Below are 18,640 nucleotides of genomic sequence, written 5' to 3' on the forward strand. Positions count from 1 at the left end.
AGTGGCAGCACAGATGGGGTTCGCCCCAGTGCTGCTTGGCTCATCAGGCGGCCCAGATGGTTGCCTGCCCTTGGATCGCCCGTAAGATAAACCACCATATTACATGACCGTGTATGTAATAAACCTGCAGCAATTTTACCCAAACAAGAAATGTGTTGTGTGTTTATTAGCATGCATGTTGCGTTGGAGGGGTGGGGAAGGTTGCCAATGGTGGTACTATGCGGCTGTCCGAGGCCCCCGCAGGGGGCCACTGAAGAGGGTAGCCCTCTAGTACCATCTGGGCACCCCACAACCCCTTAGGGGCAGGGACTCAGGGAGGAGTCCCCCCAGCCTTGTCGCGGCGCGCTAGGTGAACGTCACTTCCTGGGCGCGAGGACAGGGGGAGGGGTATATAGGCCTCCCCCACCATCTTGTCGTCCTCTTTCGTGTGCTGGACACGCCGTCTCCCACCCTACCGCTTACCCGGCGTGGTGCGTGGCAGGCAGGAGGCAGAGAATGTTATAATGTTGTCTTTTTTCAATGCAGGCGGAGTTACAGGATGATCTGGAAGCAAAGGGGTACAGAAGGGTACCTCTGCGCGGCACCATAGATGGTGCCAGAGCCAAATCCTAGGAGCCTCATGGGAGGTTCCTGGAAAACCGTGTCGGCGCCCCGTTAGTCCTTTGGGTGGTTGTGGGCTTGAACAACCGGGAGTTTGCTATGCTACGCTCCGCCCTGAAAGGGGCGTGAGTAATAAGGGACCATGTGTCACGTGATCCGGGAAGAGGTTCACCAGAAGTGGCAGCACAGATGGGGTTCGCACCAGTGCTGCTTGGCTCATCAGGCGGGCAGGCGGCCCAGATGGGTGCCTGCCCTTGGATCGCCCGTAAGATAACCCACCATATTACATACTGGTGTATGTAATAAACCTGCAGCAATTTTACCCAAACAAGAAATGTGTTGTGTGTTTATTAGCATGCATGTTGCGTTGGAGCGGTGGGGAAGGTTGCCAATGGTGGTACTATCCTCAGCAACTGCTCTTTCTCTGTGTAGCCTACATTCCAGACCAACATCAGAGAGGGCAGGTTGCTAGGGAGCAGAAAGCTTTCCAAGACAATACATATAAATACAATTCTAACATGTAAATGTAAGAAAAGAATATAACACTACCCACTTGTTTTCAAGTTCTCACTGCTGTCTGCAGAACATAGAAAGCACTCGCTGCAAAATGGCCGCCAATGGTTACTAGAATTACCCGATTAATACTGTACTCAAGTCAGCCAGGCTGTGAGAGTCGCCAACTGCCCATGCCGCGTGGAAGATATAGAATCACTTACACAAGCCGGCAATACGTTAGAACTTAAATGTTGCCCTAGAGGTCTGCAGTCTTTGACAGGAATATTTTCCATTGTAGTGGACAAAAGTCATTTTTTTAAATCGAAATAGATATATTGCAATCAATCAAACCAATCAATCAAAAAAACACTTTATTCGATTAGTTAAAATCATAAAAGTGTACAATTCAATAATCAACAATTTAAAAACATTTCATCATTTGCATAGTTAAAAAAAGAAAATTAAATAATCCTGGTGATACAAATTTATAAAAACCAATTGATTTCCTCCAAGGTGGCCAATCTAGACCTCCTTAGCCTAATAGAAGCAACTAGAAAACTGGCTACACAAAACATAGTTGTAGGCAATTCCATTAATTGTAAAAACATTAGAGCAGGTTTAACTTGGACAAAAGCTCCCTCTCTCAGAATAGGAAAAATAAACCTTTTCCTAGCTTCAAGGTACAAAGGGCAAAAAAACATAAAGTGCATTGTATCTTGGACAGAAAAATCGTCACATCTACATGGGACCCCATCTTCCGGCTTAAACCACCCCTGTGGGACACTTAATAATAAATGAATCTGACTGAAACGGAATTTGGTCAGAAGCCATCTATGATAAAAATTCGTAACAATTGACAAATATGGGTGCATATCCATAGATAAATTAAGCAAGAGGTGAGCCCTTACTGAAGATTTACCAAGCTCATAGGATTCACGCTCAACCTCGCAGTGCTTAATATAGTATGTCTTAACCCACTTTAAATCGGCTTTACAAAGACCTTCGGGATTGGTAAAGAGCTCAGGGCGTCCTAACTCATTAGTAATCAATTTAATATAGGACAACCACTGTATTTCCTTCCAGTTATCAAGTTTAATGCAATCTTTCAGAATGCTATGATTCAATGTTAAATCCGAGTTCAGCCAGATTCTGATCCATAACAGAATTGGAGCTATTTTTAAAATATCAGAAATATATCCAATGCCCAATTCTAGATGGACCGAGTGTGTTGCAGTAGATTGAGGGAGGCCAAGAAGAGCACGTAAAAATGTATTCTCTACTATTTGAATGGGTTCCGGGTTAGTATACCCCCAAATAGCAGCCCCATACCTAGCTATAGAAACAGATTTTGCTTGGTATATTTTTAAGATAGCTTCACAGGGTTTCCCTCCCAACCTTTTTGCAAAATCCAATATTGCAACCGAGGAGCTACGTACCGCTTTCACCTTGGTGGTTACTTGGGATGCCCAGGTACCCTTATCATTGAAAACGACTCCCAGGTAGGTGAATACTTGCACTTTAGAGATAACAGCTCCATTACAATAACATGTTTTAAGGAGATGTTTTCCCTTACCTAGTGCCATAATATGGGATTTATCGTTATTAACCACAAGGTCCAAAGATTTCATAAAATTCCCAAAGGAATTCAATAATCTTTGAAGACCAAGCGGGGTCCGGGCCAATAAAACAGTGTCGTCCGCATAAAGAAGTACGGGTATGGGAGTACCATCGATCCGTGGGATATCGAGGGAAGCAGCTAACAGACTTTCTTCAAGGGAATTTATGTACTTATGTACAATGTAAATAACATAGGGGCGAGGATACAACCCTGACGTACCCCTCTACCAGATTTAAAACTGGCTGTACATTTCCCCTCCTGGGACATCCTTATTGAGGCTTTCAAATCTTTATGTAATTCTGCCAAAAAGTACACAAGGGGCCTATCTAGACCCAGTTCCAACAGTTTAGACCAAAGCTTAGACCTGTTAACCAGGTTAAAAGCCGTGGACAGGTCCATAAACCCTAAAAAAATCGAGCCCCCAGAGGCTTTAGTGTACTTTGCAATAATTAGGTGTAAATTAAGACATTGGTCCTCTGTACCCCTCCCTGATCTAAAACCATAATGCGCATTAGAGATTACACCCTTCTCTAAAGCCCAATCATTTATCCTAGCCAGAATAACCTTTCCTGGGATTTTAAACGAGGAATCCAGCAAGGATATGGGCCTATAACATCTAGGGTCACCCCTTTGGCCCTTCTTGAACACAGGGATTATGATCGATAAGGACCATGACTTCGGGGGGACTACTGCGGCCGCTGAGTTAAAAACATTTAACAGAATTTTGGCCCAGTACTTAGGGTTAGCCTTGTACATATCCGAGGGCACCCCGTCGGGGCCTGGCGCCTTACGCCCAGCAGTACCCTCAATTGCTTTCACTACCTCATCAAAAGTAAAATTGATAGGGGGGAGGGGAGGACTAGAGATTGGTTTCGTAAAGGCTTCCAGCTCCAGGTTACTTCCATACATTTTTTCAAAGTGACCTAACCACTCCTCAGAAATATTCAGTTCTAACACCGAACTCTGTGAACCGGGTAGCAAAGGGGAATTAATGATTTCCCAAAATTTAGAGCTGTCTTTCAAGATAGCATTATCCATTAAAGCTACCCATGCCTCTTGTTTGATTTCCCTTTTCCGTACCAGTTTTACTTGCGAGTACTCTTTCCTTAACTGTATAATTAGCCCTTTATTTCTCGGTTTCTCATTGAGGGCATTTTTAAGTTGGTTTAAGGCTGAGGTGCAACTATGATTGAACCAACCGCAGGTAGATTTACTTTTAACATCTCTGCCTTTCGTGGTAAGTTCATTAGCCACTTGAGAGAAAATGGCTTCAAAGGCCAATATTATATCCCTGCCATAGGTGGACGAATCGGCACATGTACTTAAGTGTGGGCCAGCCTTTAAGGTGATTAAATTAAAAAAGTCTTCTGGGATTACCTTACTCCATTTAAGTCTCCTCCCTTTGTCTTTAACGTTCACGGAAACCACAGCAGGGGTCAGGGCACACTTGTTCATGAGTGGGAAAACATTAGCTAAAATCAATACCACCGGGTTATGATCACTAAAACAGGACCGTAGGGCATTATAAAAAAACACATATTTTAAAAGTCCTGCTGATAAAAATATGTAGTCAATTATAGATTCACTATCCCTTGCAGCATAGGTAGGGACACGAGTATTCTTATCCAGGAACTCAACTTCATACAAATCATCATCTGACAGAAGGGACTTCATGGCTTCCCCCTTCGAGCTGTGTTCAAAATGTTGAGGGTTTGTGAATTGCGGGCCGTCCTTATCCCTATAATGGCAATTTAGATTACATAAATGTACGTTAAAATCACCCATCAAAATATAATAACATAAAGTGGTTTGATTGTCCTTATAGGATTCTAAAAATGTTGACAGCCAGTGAATATGCTCATTGGGGAATTCTTCTTGCTGTGAATTATAACAGTTAATTAATATAAGCTTGGTGTTATTTGCCAGACTTACTTCCAATATAAGACAATAATGGGAGGTACTTACAATCTTCTTGGTACTTCCCATAATGTTTACTGAAATAAGGAACATGAGGCCACCCCTATCTCTACCCGCTATAGAACTCTGAGCAGGCACAAAATAGGAGGTGAAACCATCCATCCAAAAATCACAGTCCCTATCCCAAGTCTCTTGTAAGGCTATAATGTCATATTGTTTTAATTTGTCTAGCCAACCACTATCACTCTTTTTAGATCGTAAGCCCGCAATGTTCCAGCTTAACATTTTTATTAAATCCCCGGTGTCAAATACAGTGCTATCAAAATTAAGTTGTGAACTTCCAAGGTTCGTTATAACTTCAGAGATATCTCTGGTGTCTAAGGTGACCGGACTGACATTCCCCTGATTTTCTGAGTCCTTACGTCAATCACACGCCTCCAAGCCCGAAAGTGCCTCAAATCTATTATGGGTGGTAATGTTAGGTCCATACCCACAAAAGTTGTCCGTGTTAAGCCCTTGGGTGGGCTACGGGCCTCTGAGGTTCCCTGAATATAGATGGTCTAGATCTCACACAATTTGGGGATCTATTATTATGCATATAAAAATAGCCCAACGGACGCGCACAAACACTGTGGGCATCGGCCGCCAGAAAGGCTGCGCGTAGCAGGACTGTATTAACATGTTGCGGATATCTAAAATTAACTATGACACAGTCCCCGCTACTGCTTTTCCAGGATGGACCAACCCACTTCGTCCTTCTAGTAGATAAAATGTGATCTGCGAGATTTATCGGAAAACCACATTTTCTATTGAGCCAGGACACAGTTTTATTTTTTAGTGACTCATGAGTTTCCTCACGAGGCTGAGCAAGCTGATTTCCTAAGGTGGGTACATTTGTCAGGACAACCACAAATGGCGCACACTCCGGGGGAAGGTTAGTATAACCAATATTTGTTCCATAGCTAAGGGTAGATGTGCCACCATGTGCCTCAGAGGAATGTTTAACTGGGCCATTACGTGGTAAGGGGTCAGAGGGGACAATTTCCGATAAGGCGAAAGACTGGGAGGGTCGCAAAGAAGAGTTACCTAATGTGTTAACATAGGCACCAGCAGTACCGAGGTCTGATGTCGTTGTTTTCCCACTACCAGACAAAAGTTTCGCTACAAGGTCCCCAAGCCTCTTCACTTCCATATTGGCATTTTTTAATTGGGACAATAAAGATTAAGTATGCTCGGCTAGCTTAGTTTCAAATTGTGTCTCAAGGGTTGCTACAAGTAATGCAAACTGGTCTGGTGCTAAGTTACTACAGACAGAGCTGTTACCTTCCTGTAGTGCAGTACCAGAAACAATACTATTTTGGGCTTGGTGTGAGGCTTCGACTCTTCTTTTAGTGTGCTTCCCCCCCCTTTTATTGGGTTTCTTCCTACAAGCTCGCACAGGTCTGGGACTAAGGGGAACTTCCTCCAAAACAGAAGTGGTCAAGTCCAGAGGGTCCACCGGGCACTCAGAATAAACCTGGGCTTCGACCGTTATAACCGGACGGGTACTTAGACTGTTAGGATCCTCAAGTAGGCTATCAACCTCACAATTGAGGGAGACATCTAAAGGAGCAAGGGGGCCCCCCTTACCAAGGGATACTCTACGGTCATTATTGATTTTATTGACCACTTTAACTAAATAGTTATCCATTAGACCAGTTCCAGATACCAATTTGTCATGTTTACTGCTAGGCATGGTCAGTATTACGATATTAACTATGATACAGCAACGGTTACCAGTTAGGGAGCAACAGCGCTACAATATACGTACAGACTATTAGACAAGCCACACAGTAATGTATAGTATAATTCTAACACCACAACAAGCAAAAATCCCCTGTGTCGGAAAAGCTCACAAGGGTAATAGTCCAAGGTGCAAAAAGCAGTGGCCCAGCTGTTAAGGTAACAAGTCGCTCGTCCGCTTTAAGAGCGACTTGTTATTCACGTGCCTGCACTGTAGTTTCTCGAGCGCCTTCCCCGCGCTCTGTGTACATTCAATATGTCCCGTTCATTCGTCAGCTGTCGTTGTGACTGCCGTAACTGTTTATTCAGGCAGTTGCTTCGAGAGCTGTTGAATGACCGGTTGTGGGCTTTTACTGCTGTACTACGCTCCTTCAAATAAACGATCAAATACAATATCAAGCTTCAGGAGTGTCTCATCTTTCTACATTTGGCGACGAGGATTCCTTCAAATGAGCCCACCGACCGCATACAAGATTTTACAGCTTTTCAAATACAATATCAAGCTTCAGGAGTGTCTCATCTTTCTACACCAGCCCAGGCTCGTCCAGCCAAAGACGTCCCGCCCTTGTCCCGGGCTTCTGCCGGAACCACACGCGCGCGTCGCGGGGGGGGGGGGGGGGGGGCGGGCTCAATTAAGTTTCCGCTTCCGTGACCCAAGGGATCCTGGGTGTCGTGGTCCCTTCAAGCGCTCCCCCCACACAGCGATCGCGGTTACAAGCGACGGCGGGAGGGAAACGCAACAGCCAACAAGGAGACGGTAGCCCCAGGAGTCTCAGGGCCTCACAGGTACGTAGCAGGGCTCACGAGGACGTGGTCAGGGATTCAGTACACGGCCCAGATATATTGCAAGATATGCGGCTAGATTAAAAAAATACTATTAAATGATATTTCGAATAACATGCACCTTTCTGTGCGCCGAGTGTTTCTTTTACTTTCACTCTCAACGCCATCATAAGCGAAACGTTTCGCTGAAATTGCGCATGCGCCTTTGCATGCCTCTGCGCCAGTTGGGGCGGGATTAGGCAAAACAGCAACTTTTCTTGTTTCATGCTGAAACGCGGGGCTAAATCACGTGTATTTCTACACGCTGACGTCCGCCTGACTGTAAGATGGCAGTGAATGAGTCATACTAAGCACGTCCCAATGCGCAGTCTGGGACGCGGGTGCGCGCAGAAACGGGCGAGCTGCTGATTCTAGAACGCGCTCTGTCAGTGCAGTTCCAGTCAGAATCAGAAGCGGTCAGGTCGGGAGGGGAAGATGGCGACGCGGGTGAGTCTTAAGAAATTTGGTGTGAGGCTGTCGAGCTAAGTCATTCTATAAGAAATGTTGTGTTGAGATGTGGCAGAACAGGAGGCACAAAGAAGGAAGATGGACGTTGACCCCTTCATGTCACTGTGACTGGGGAAGGAATGGATAGTCAGCCCTATGCTCTCTATTACTTTGGTGGGGATGCGCATCGGGAGGGCGAATGTATGCTTATAGTATTTTGCCCAGACCTTCAGTGCTGCATTGTTGGCCTTCCTGCAACCCTCGATGACCTTGGCTTTGATCAGCATCTCTGCCCACCCGAGACAAGTGCGGGAGCCACTGGCATCCATTGAGGGCTCACGTTCTTCTGACACGTGATGCATTTGACTCAGGTGAGGCTGTTGCAATAACAGCTGCTATTTAAAACAAGTGTCGCATTCAGAATGTGTCCTTCCTTTAGTGGCGTGACTGCCCCTGACTACCCTACCCTAGGGTGACACGTCAGTGTCACTGTCACCACCGGTGTCCACGCTGTTCTTTAAATTACCACTGACACACCTCCGATGTGATGGCTACTAGTGGCATCTCACAAGTGGAGCGTTGGTTGTCCTTGACCCTTCTTCTTCTTCTTCTCTTAGTGAAGCTAACTAACATCACACAGGAGAAGTGGGTGATGATGACACCGATATCCCTCAAGTGAATGGCAGCCATTTTTAGGCAAAGAAGTCTCCATTGGCAACTTCACACTGACACTGTTACCACTGACGCCTTCACAGATGTAGCCGCCATTCATAATGAAGGACACTGACATTTTACTTGAAGCAGGAGTAGCTGACCCACCTTAAAGACACTTGTGCCTTCCTTACATACTTGTTTACGTCCTTGGGTGATGTGGCTGTCATGGACATTATTACATCACATTAGCTAATGTTGACACCCATCAGATGAGGTGGGTGTCAAGGTTTAATCCTTTAAGTGATGCGATGGCCACCGACACCCCCAAGTGACCCACTTAGCATGATCACTCCACAAGAGCTTCTTGTTTCTCCCAGATGTGAAACAGCTTTTACTGACTCCCATTGGGTGATAAGGGAGGCATCAACTCGATTGATACAGTGCCATTGACGCCCACTGGATAAGATGGGTGCCAACATTTGTTTCTCTTCATTCACCTAATGCTGCAAGTGATCCCCTTCCTCATGGTAGAGTTGATGAAACTGACAGTATGCTTGCCAATTCCATCCTGCATAGAAGTTGAGTCTGCAAGTGACCTTTAGCATTATTGCTAAAAAAATAAATCTATTTATGAGCATTTTGGGTTGTAGTGGTACACTATAGAGAAGTACTGCTTCCCCATTTGTTGAAAAGAAACCATGGGATTATACTTAACTCAGTTAATACTCTGACTTCTCGTGTCTTTACAGTGCATATGACAAGTTTTTCAAATTGTGACTTCTAAGAAATATTGTATATTTCTGTATGTCTCGAAGGTGTAGGTAGTGTTTACTTACGGCTTCCCAGTTTTGCAGATTGCTGCCTGGATTTTGTTATAACTGAAGAAAAACAGCCACATTTTCAAGTGCACTGGTTGCTGGTCTACAAGAGAAATCTTTTGAAATAAAAACATTCATTAATTGACTTTGTTTTTCTTACCTTGAAATTGTTTTTGTTTTTTTCATGACCAGCCTTAGTTTGAGTGTCAGCCTTTTTATTAAATGATACACTGTACATTTTGGAAGAAATAGGTAGAGTATTTTTCCTTCATTATTTATTCAGTATTTTCCCCTGAGTCTCTACCTACATTTGCTCTGCAGGGGTTCCCCTTGTTGTATTGGTTACAACTCCAAATGTGACCCTGTATTTCATCTTTGACAACTCCAGCCTTCCTTGACTGTTCTGTGCATCTGTTCGCAGATGCACAGCTTCACTTTTTGGCTTCTGAGGCATAACTAAATGGCTTGTTTTTGACACCTTCATTAGAACATTTGACAAGATCTTACCTAATGACTTCTTATTGACAGCATCCTTTAATTGTATCTATTGGTTCATGTGATATCACTCCTAGACCTGACCTTATGGCTTGATTCTGATGTCACACCTAGGCTTGACTTTATTGCTCATTACTGATTGCACCCTGACATCTCGCCCTACAGCACCCGTTGAATCGCATCCTTAGACCTGATACCATACAGAGACTTTACTTATTGGCTCATCTTTGAAATAACCATTAAAGGGGAACCCTGTAGTCCGTTTGATGACACCCTCCTCCAGACCTGACTGTGAGGCTAACAGCATCCACAGATCTTACTTTAGGGGTTATCTGACATGCTTGCATCTGAGCCTATGATTTGTCTCTGATAGTATCACCAAAATGTGTGCCCGTATCTCATCTCTGAAAGTACCCCTGATCACCCTTTGTACCTTGTTAGGTCTCGCCTGACCCAGCGCATGCGCTGGTCTGGCGAGACTTATTGAGAGGGCTCCAAAAAATGCTACCAGGCCAGCCTAGAGCTACAGTGCATGTGCGCGGGCGCGCGCGTCGCGCTTTACCGCTTACTTTCACTTTCGCGGCCGTACGGCCGCTTTGATGTGCGATCGCGATCACTTTCGCGGCCTCTCGCCGCTTGGCATGGACAATAGGTCTCGCTTTTGGGACCTTATAAGTATTTAGTTATGCAACTGTTGCATGGCTAAACACTTATAAGGTCCCAAAGGCGAGACCTATTGGCTATGCCAATGCTTGTTTTTGATGGTACCTCCAAGCCTGATTTCCTGGCTCATCTCTGGCCGCAGTCCCGACATGGCCATCTATCTTGTCTCTGGAGACAATCCGAGATGACATTTTATCTGAATTCCCTTCACGTTCTCTGACACTATCCCCATGTCCCTCCTGTTTTGTGTAGTGAAAATGTTGCCCTCGCTCACTGGAGCATTTTACATGATTATCAGTTACATTACACAAGGTCAGATTTGTTTATTTTTTTAGACATGTGCAGCTTAAGTGATTTGCCCAGAATTACAGGATGTTGAGCCGATGCCAGGACTCAAACCTAGTTCCAGAGTCTGCAGATCCACCATAACGACACATCCATGTTCATCTTTGCACCTTTTGGCATCTCCACATTTGCATCTCCACAGCTGTTCTTATGATAGTAATGCCAAGACCTGTCCATGCTGCCCCATTGTGAAAGGACTTTGCAGCCATAAACGTGATCATGTTTCTTGGGGCACCATCTTTTTAACTAATCTGCTCACAGGCTTTGCAAAGTGAGTACTTATAGGTGACAGCCCCTTCCCCTGCATTTTATACAAAGTTACTTGCCCAGCCATTTAACTATGTCTGCTATTTATCGGAAACATGCCTTAGTATTACTCAGTCACATTTATACTCATAGCCCCAATTATGTGTCCTTGCCAAAGTCTGTCGTCAGCCTGAACTTGGTGGTGCGCCAAAGCATGTAGGCATCCTTACTTCGCCTGAAGATGCTTCCGGACACACCATTGCCATGCTATGCTAGTCATTACCTTGTCTGTATTCTGACGCCATCCTAACTTCCACATATGCGGCACAGTAAAATCACCCAATTACTCACTCAACAGCGTATCTCCCACCCATCGGTGCCAAAGCTCCCATAGTAATCAATGCAGTATAGTAATCAATGCAGTATCAGACAGGATATGTAGCAAGCGTCGAACCTGCTCTGGCAGTCCAGATAGTGGAGCTGCCTTTGAGCAGTCCCATCATAGTGTGGCCGGGCCTTGTGTGGTTTGATGAGTACCTCCTCAATGGATGGCTTTCGGGGTCTGCTGTATTCGGGCTTCGGATTGTACTTTCTTGCTTTAGTTCTTACTGGATTCAAGCCTTTATGAATTGATTCTCACACACTAGCCATGTGTGTGGTTCAAACTTTCACTGAGCATAAATAATTCAAAGTTTAAATTGACTGTGAATCAAGTGCATCATGCTGTTGCTGCAGATCAGAGCATATAAATTCTCCCTACTTCCACAGATAGAGTAATTTCACAGATACACGCACATACACTCATCATTCACTAGGGCCCATCACACCTACATACACTCTATTACTCTATCCGCACTAAACCTGAGAGGAAACTCCTAGATCACTCTGCATCTACACTTAGGCCAATGCGACCAAATTGATATTGCCCTGAGTCATGATTTAAACAATAATAATCACAATAAGGAATTCAATAACTGACAAAGAAATAACCACCCGACACTGTAATTCAAACATAAGGTAATTTTATCTAAAATTAGTTCAAGTGAAAGTCAATCAATAGCAAAATCGTTATTCTCATATTTACCTATTCTAGCTAAATGTCATAAATGGGTCAGGACAGGTCTCTCAGTAAAGTCTCTCGAGTCGCCGTCCTCACAGCATCGATCCTCACCAGCATGGGTTCAGAAAGAAGTGGCCTCAAAAATCCGAATGCAAAGAACACGGACCCTCTCTAGTCTAGTATATTTATAATAAAACTAACAAAATAAACGTTACAATCATTATTCTGAATGTCCGTTGAGCCACCGAGCAGAGCGAGCAGGAAAGGATGTAGCATCGCTACATTTGAGAAACCTCCGCTCGGGAAAAATCCCAAAAATAAAAAGACGGAAGAAGGAAACTCAATCTTGAAAATGTTGCATTAATAGAAGTTCTTCCTCAGAGTTTTAACAAAATCATAATAGTTCATTGTGGCTTCATTCTCAACCAAGGACAACTCAGCGGATTGGCAGCACGCCTGGAATCGCTGTCATCATAGAACCTTTTCAAATTGTGCAGAGGCTGCGATCTGGTGACTTTCAACCATGTTCAGCAAGGCCTTCCGGCACATCTCATTCACTCGAACGTAGGCTGTAAATGGCAGCCATTTTCTTTTAGGCCAAAACGGACCATCTTAATTGAAAGAAACCCAAACAACGTTACTACATCATCGCAGTGATCAGTGTTAATTCCCACTAATACCCTTATGTGTATGTAATTATCTAGCCATCTGCGACATATTTAAGCATTAGTACACATTATTAAAAAGCATGAATATAAAAGAAATAGCACTCCCATTATTTATTTAACCGCACATATTAGTAAGCAACATATATGCATTCCCACGTGTAGTTTCTCTTATTAGTATGTCGATTAGTCAAAATCTATCACGAAAAACGATAATTAGTGATTACAGATTATTGATTTTAGCTATGACACATAGACAAAACTGGAGCTTAAAACCCAATAAATTTTCAACAGAAAACCCTGCTCCAGCAATCCCCCCTTTGGTGATATTATCACCAAATAAATCAAAACCCCCCCCAAAAAAATTTTTGTCCCAATTTAGGAGAAATCGAAATGTCTCTTTCTTTCTTCCCAACTTACACACCAGATTCCCTTTCATCATCCCTTTTTGTCTCCAAGTAAACACTCTCTCTCAATTCTTCTAATTCTATTTCTTGTGGCTCTCTTTCCGACCTCTTTTGTCTCTTTTCAATTTTTCCTCAAATTCTTTTTTTTTTCCCTCCCCTGTTTTTACAACACAAACACACCAATCTTAATATCAACAAAGCAATAATCACACATGTCAAAGGAAACCACACCTTACCTATAATAGTACTACCTAGTTTAGCAATAAAACTCTTAATAGCTATCATCTTATTAGCTAATTTAGTCCAAATACTCTCAGCTTCCAGTGGTACTAATTCCTCATGCAAATCAGTAATATATTTTTGATATAGACCTTCAGGTCTCTACTTTCGTCAGGAATGTAAGTGCAACAATGTTGAACTTTCAGCATTCCACAGACTCCACCCTCCTTGGCCAATAGAATATCAAGGGCAAGTCGATTTTGCATAGACATGGCACGTAAGGCAACCATTTCCGTATTTACCAAAAGAAACCCTCCAGCGGTACTTGTCGATAAGCGATCTACCACTGTTGACAGTTTCCGAATTCCATATGCATTAAGCGAAATTCCCACTGCTGGAATTAAAGCTCCAAATACATCACCTACTATTTCTGACCAAGTCTCTCTCTTAAAACGTGTTAGTAAGTTAATATGTTCTACATCTTCTATCTTGTCTATATGAAAAATCTTTGGGAAGACCAGACCAACATAACATGTGCCATACCAATGGTCAGGCAACCTGTAATAAGCCCTGTTCCCACAAATATAATACACTCCCGGGAAAACTGGATCTTCTCCTCCTCTGAATCCCCATCCTGTTGCAATAAAGTATGTATCATGGCACTCACTAGCCCCAACAAAATAATTATCATATTGGGATTTCCTCCTGGTAATGCATAGTTTACCCTTCTGTGGTGCATCTAAAGCCAAAGTTGGACTGGCCCCATTCCTCAACTCCTTTCCCATTTCAATATCCCAAATTGTCTCACTCATTTTATATTTCCCTGCCTTCTCATGCATGCTAATTCTCCTTTCCTCTACCATGTTCAGGAAAGCTTTCTCTTCTTCTTTCAAACTGCAAGTTAAATTGTTCTTAAAAATGTAATCTAATGTTAATTCTTCTTTTTCAATAAAAATTTCACCAAAAATGTTAGCTTCTTTAGCTGGATTCAGCTTTTTGTTCATTGGCAACTGCCCAAAAATATTATCTTTGTTAGACATCTCATAATCTATTTTCCCTAACAAATAAAAAACACTACTTAACACACTACATGAAATTCCATACGTAGCTGGTAAATGGTGATAAGTAACACCTTCTGAAACAGATGCAGGTAATTGCATACATACGTAGCAATCCCTAACTTCCATTGTCTTTACGTATTCATACAACAACTTTGAAAAAACATTGCTAGAAAAATCATTAATTGACCTATCTTTATGTATGTTAATGTTACTAATTCTAGTGGAAACTATTTTCTGTGAATTTTTCCCTACATCAGTCATATTCTCAGTATGTATCCCAAAAGTGTCTATTGTAACCCTAAAGGTAACTAATAAAGCAAGTACACACCATAATAGAACTAATAAACTAGTACAGCAGCAGCACATTCTACACCATCTTTTCAAAAAGGCACATCTACTTTGATTATTCTCTGTGTTAGCCATTTTACTACTTTGGCAGTGTCTTTTGACTTAGCCTCTTCTACTCCACTACTGAGTTTAGAACTCTAATTTTCAAAACAGCTAATTTTCAAAGTTTGTTCTTTTACTTTCTCCAAGTGACCCCTTCAGTTCACTCAATTTGGATTTTCATCACTTTTCACTCCTTCTTCAGCAACATCGAATTGTATCAAATCTTCAACAACATCCTGTGCATCCGACTCTTCTCCAATGTCAGTCAGGATAACTTTTAAGATTCCAACAGACTTTTCCTCTCCCTCAACCACTTTTCTCAAGATCCCCTCATGATTATCTTGATTCACTGCTTCTTCTTCTTCTCCTTCAGACAGTGCCACATAAGACCATTCCGGTGATCTGTACTTTTGGTTGGGTTGTATAATTCTTTTGATTCTTCCTTGTTCCTTCGATTCTTCTTGTTTTCCACCTTTTGTTTTGTTTTGACTCGACACTTCGTTCACCTGTTCAGCTTTTGACGAATCCACTCGTGTCAATCTGTACCTCAGCCTCTTTATCTTGTTAGGCCAACCTTTTTCGGTCTCACTTCTTTATTGTTTCTTTCTCCAATCCAAGTCCTTTTCCTCAGAACTCGACCCTCATGTTTCTCATTCTCACTTTCATCCGATTCTGTTTCATCTGCCTTTTGTCCCTCAGCAATACTTTTATTCTCCACAGACTTCTTTTTCACCACTCGAGATTTCCCTATTCCTGTCCCTCCTCGGGTCTCCGACACGCAATCTTCTTGCTATCTACTTGTCCCTTCACCTAGCTCATCAGAAATATTCCCTACACCTCCTCGGGGGTCTTCCGCAATCTGTCCCTCTCTATCTTCTTCTGACCCTACCTCTTCAGGTGTAATCTCAAGTGGAATTTCAACTTCCTCATCCGATTCAGGTGTATTCCCTGTGGAATTTCTTTTTCCTCTCCTTTCTTCTCCACTGCTCGTTGGAACTTCAGGCACTCTTTCAGAATCTGATCTCTCCTCTGTAACTCTCAATGTTTGCTTTGATGTCTCCTTTGGAAGGAAAGAATCACCTGACTCTCTTTCTTCCTCAGCTCTTTCAGGATTATTTTCCCTTCTCACTGGCTCAGTTTCTTCATCATCACTCGAGTCTGATTCTTCAAAATACTCTTTACCAGTCCCTTCTCATGGATTTGGAACTCTCAGAGTATGACTTGCATGCACCCATTTCTTCACACCAGCACACTTTACAGCAGTTGTCGTGGTCAGAATGACTTGTCTTGGTCTTCCCCACCTTGGAACCAAGCAATTTCTTCTCCTGTGCACCTTTATCCTCACCCAATCCCCTGGACTCAGATCATGGGCTTGCTTCTTTTCAAGTGTAGTAGCGTCTTCTCCAACCTGGTGAAACACAGAATGAACTGCGTCAGCCAGGCCTTTACAGTAATCCAAAATCATGTCATCAGTTATTGTCATCAACTTGTTGACAGGCACAAATGCATGTCGCATCGCACGTCCAATTAGGATTTCATGCGGACTCAAACCAGTAGTTCTATCTGGAGTAGACCTAATGGTCATCAACACTAGAGGCAAGACATCTGGCCATTTCATTCCAGTAGCTAAACACATCTTACCAATTCTGTTTTTGATTGTGCCATTTATCTGTTCAACAACTCCAGAAGCCTCTGGTCTGTATGCACAATGTAACTTCTGCTGTATGCTTAGTGCTTCACAAATTAAACTCATGAGCTCATTATAGAAGTGTCCACCTCTATCAGACTCAATCGTTACTGGAAACCCATACCTAGGAATCAGTTCCCTTAACAGTAACTTTGCCACTGTTATTCCATCATTTCTCCTAGTTGGATAAGCCTCCACCCATCTCGAAAACAAACAGACTACCACTAGAACATACCTCAATCTGTTCACTTGGGGCATTTCAATGAAATCTATTTGCATTCTGGTAAAAGGACCTCCTTCTCTGCCTATTGTTCCTAGGCTCACCACTGTCTTCTTCCCAGTGTTGAATTGCTGACAAATCAAACATCTTTGACAAATACTTTCTGCAATCAACCTGAACTTTGCATTGTACCAGGTCTGTTTAAAAGACCTAATCATGGCATCCCTCCCCAGGTGTCCCTGGCCATGATACATTCTTGCCATTGTCGACAGCATGCTGTTTGGCATGACTGGTCTTCCATCTTTACAGACCCAAACATGATCTGATTCTCTTGGAGCACAACCTGCCTTAATCCAATCTTTCTTCTCTTCCTTTCCTGCCTCATCCTGCAACAGTTTCACTTCATCCCACGTTTCTAGGACATTAGTAAACATCACAGAACAAAGAGACATTTCCTTTTCTCGTTCCCGATTAATCGATTGGTTATTCTTAGCACAATACTGTGCTATGTCATTTGCATATCTGTTACCAAGGGTAACAAAATCATCTCCTTTTCCATGAGCAGCACATTTTACAACTGCTAGTTCTTTAGGCAGCTGTATCGCCTCAAGCAATTTCCCAATCACTTCAGCATTCTTTATTGGAGTTCCACTCTACGTCAAGAAACCTCTCTGTAGCCACAATTGGCCAAAATCATGCACAACTCCAAAACCATACTGACTATCAGTCATCACAGTCACTCTCAGATTCTTTCCAATCTTGCAAGCTCTCGTCAATGCCACCAATTCAGCAACTTGAGCAGATTTTACTCCTTTCAAAGAAGATGCTTCCATCACTTCTGAAACTTTGCATACTGCATATGCTGCACTCAGCACTCCATCGTCAGTCCTCAGACAAGATCCATCCACAAACAACACATGATCACTCACATGTAGAGGAAGATCTCTAATATCTGGTCTTGGTTTCGTACAGTAGTCAAGTACATCCAAACAATCATGATCAACTTCATCTTTCACACCCACATTTTCAACATCAGGCAACAATGTCGCTGGATTCACATTCACACATCTTTCAAGAGTCACATTTGATGCTCCCAGAATGATTTTCTCATATTTAGTCAGCCGACTATGTGACATATATTGAGTTCTACTTCTTGTCAAAAGAATCGCCACATTATGAGGTACGTACACCCTTACAGGATATCCCATGATAATACCCTCACTTTGTTCCAAACTTCTACACGTAGCCGCTACTGATTTCAAGCAACCAGGTAAACCCACAGCTACAGGGTCAAGTGTTGATGAGAAGTACGCAATAGGCCTTCTCAGTTGTCCATGCTTTTGTATTAACACTGAAAGTGCACATCTATTTCTCTCACTGCAGTACAACTCAAACTCTTTCTCATAATCAGGTATTCCCAAAGCAGGGGCTTCACACATTCTGCTCTTTAACTCTTCAAATGCTGCCATTTGTTCTCCATCCAATTCCAATGGGTCTCTCACCTCACTTTTAGTCAGCTTAATCAATGGCCTTGCTATCAGGGAAAAGTTACTTATCCACTGACGACAATAACCCACCATCCCCAGTAACATCCTCACTTCTCTTTGGGTCCTCGGGGCTCTCATTCCTCTGATGATTCTGATTCTGTCATCAGTCACTTTTCTCAGACCTTTTTCAATATTGTGTCCAAGATAATGCACCTCTTTCTTGCAAAATTGTAATTTGGCTGGAGATACCTTTAACCCTCCATCTGCCAGATGATTCAGTAAAGCTATGGTATCTACTTCACAAGCTTCACGTGTCTTCGATGCCACAAGTAAGTCATCGATGTACTGCACTAGCACTGAGCTCTTAGGCATGATTAAACTCTCCAATGACTTTTTCAATAACTGATTGAATATCGAAGGACTCTCTGTATACCCCTGTGGGATACGACACCATGCTAAAATACGCTGTCCAAACCTAAATGCAAAAATAGGCTGGCTGTCATGATGCAATGGAATTGAAAAGAAAGCATGACACAAATCAA

General features: G+C 42.9%; 2 protein-coding genes across 3 annotated transcripts in view; both read left to right on the top strand.

The window, feature by feature from the left end:
* Window positions 1-7,040: 7,040 nt before the first annotated feature.
* LOC146869904 (syncytin-B-like) overlaps window positions 7,041-18,640 on the top strand; it is a 441,867-nt gene continuing 430,267 nt past the window's right edge. Inside the window, exon 1 of the mRNA XM_085624094.1 lies at window positions 7,041-7,198. The gene's annotated coding sequence lies outside the window, so the exon portion shown is untranslated. The remainder of the gene's footprint in view (window positions 7,199-18,640) is intronic.
* The window catches only part of LOC146869905 (vesicle-fusing ATPase-like), a 1,998,451-nt gene continuing 1,987,327 nt past the window's right edge, over window positions 7,517-18,640 (top strand). Inside the window, exon 1 of one of the 2 annotated variants that reach the window (XM_085624087.1) lies at window positions 7,517-7,681. In XM_085624087.1, the coding sequence (XP_085480213.1) occupies window positions 7,670-7,681 (12 nt within the window). In that variant the 5' untranslated portion in view covers window positions 7,517-7,669. The remainder of the gene's footprint in view (window positions 7,682-18,640) is intronic. The other variant, XM_085624086.1, reaches the window with a different exon arrangement.

The sequence above is a fragment of the Triturus cristatus genome, chromosome 1_1, assembly GCF_964204655.1.
Source record: "Triturus cristatus chromosome 1_1, aTriCri1.1, whole genome shotgun sequence".
NCBI classification, from domain to species: Eukaryota; Metazoa; Chordata; class Amphibia; order Caudata; family Salamandridae; genus Triturus; species Triturus cristatus.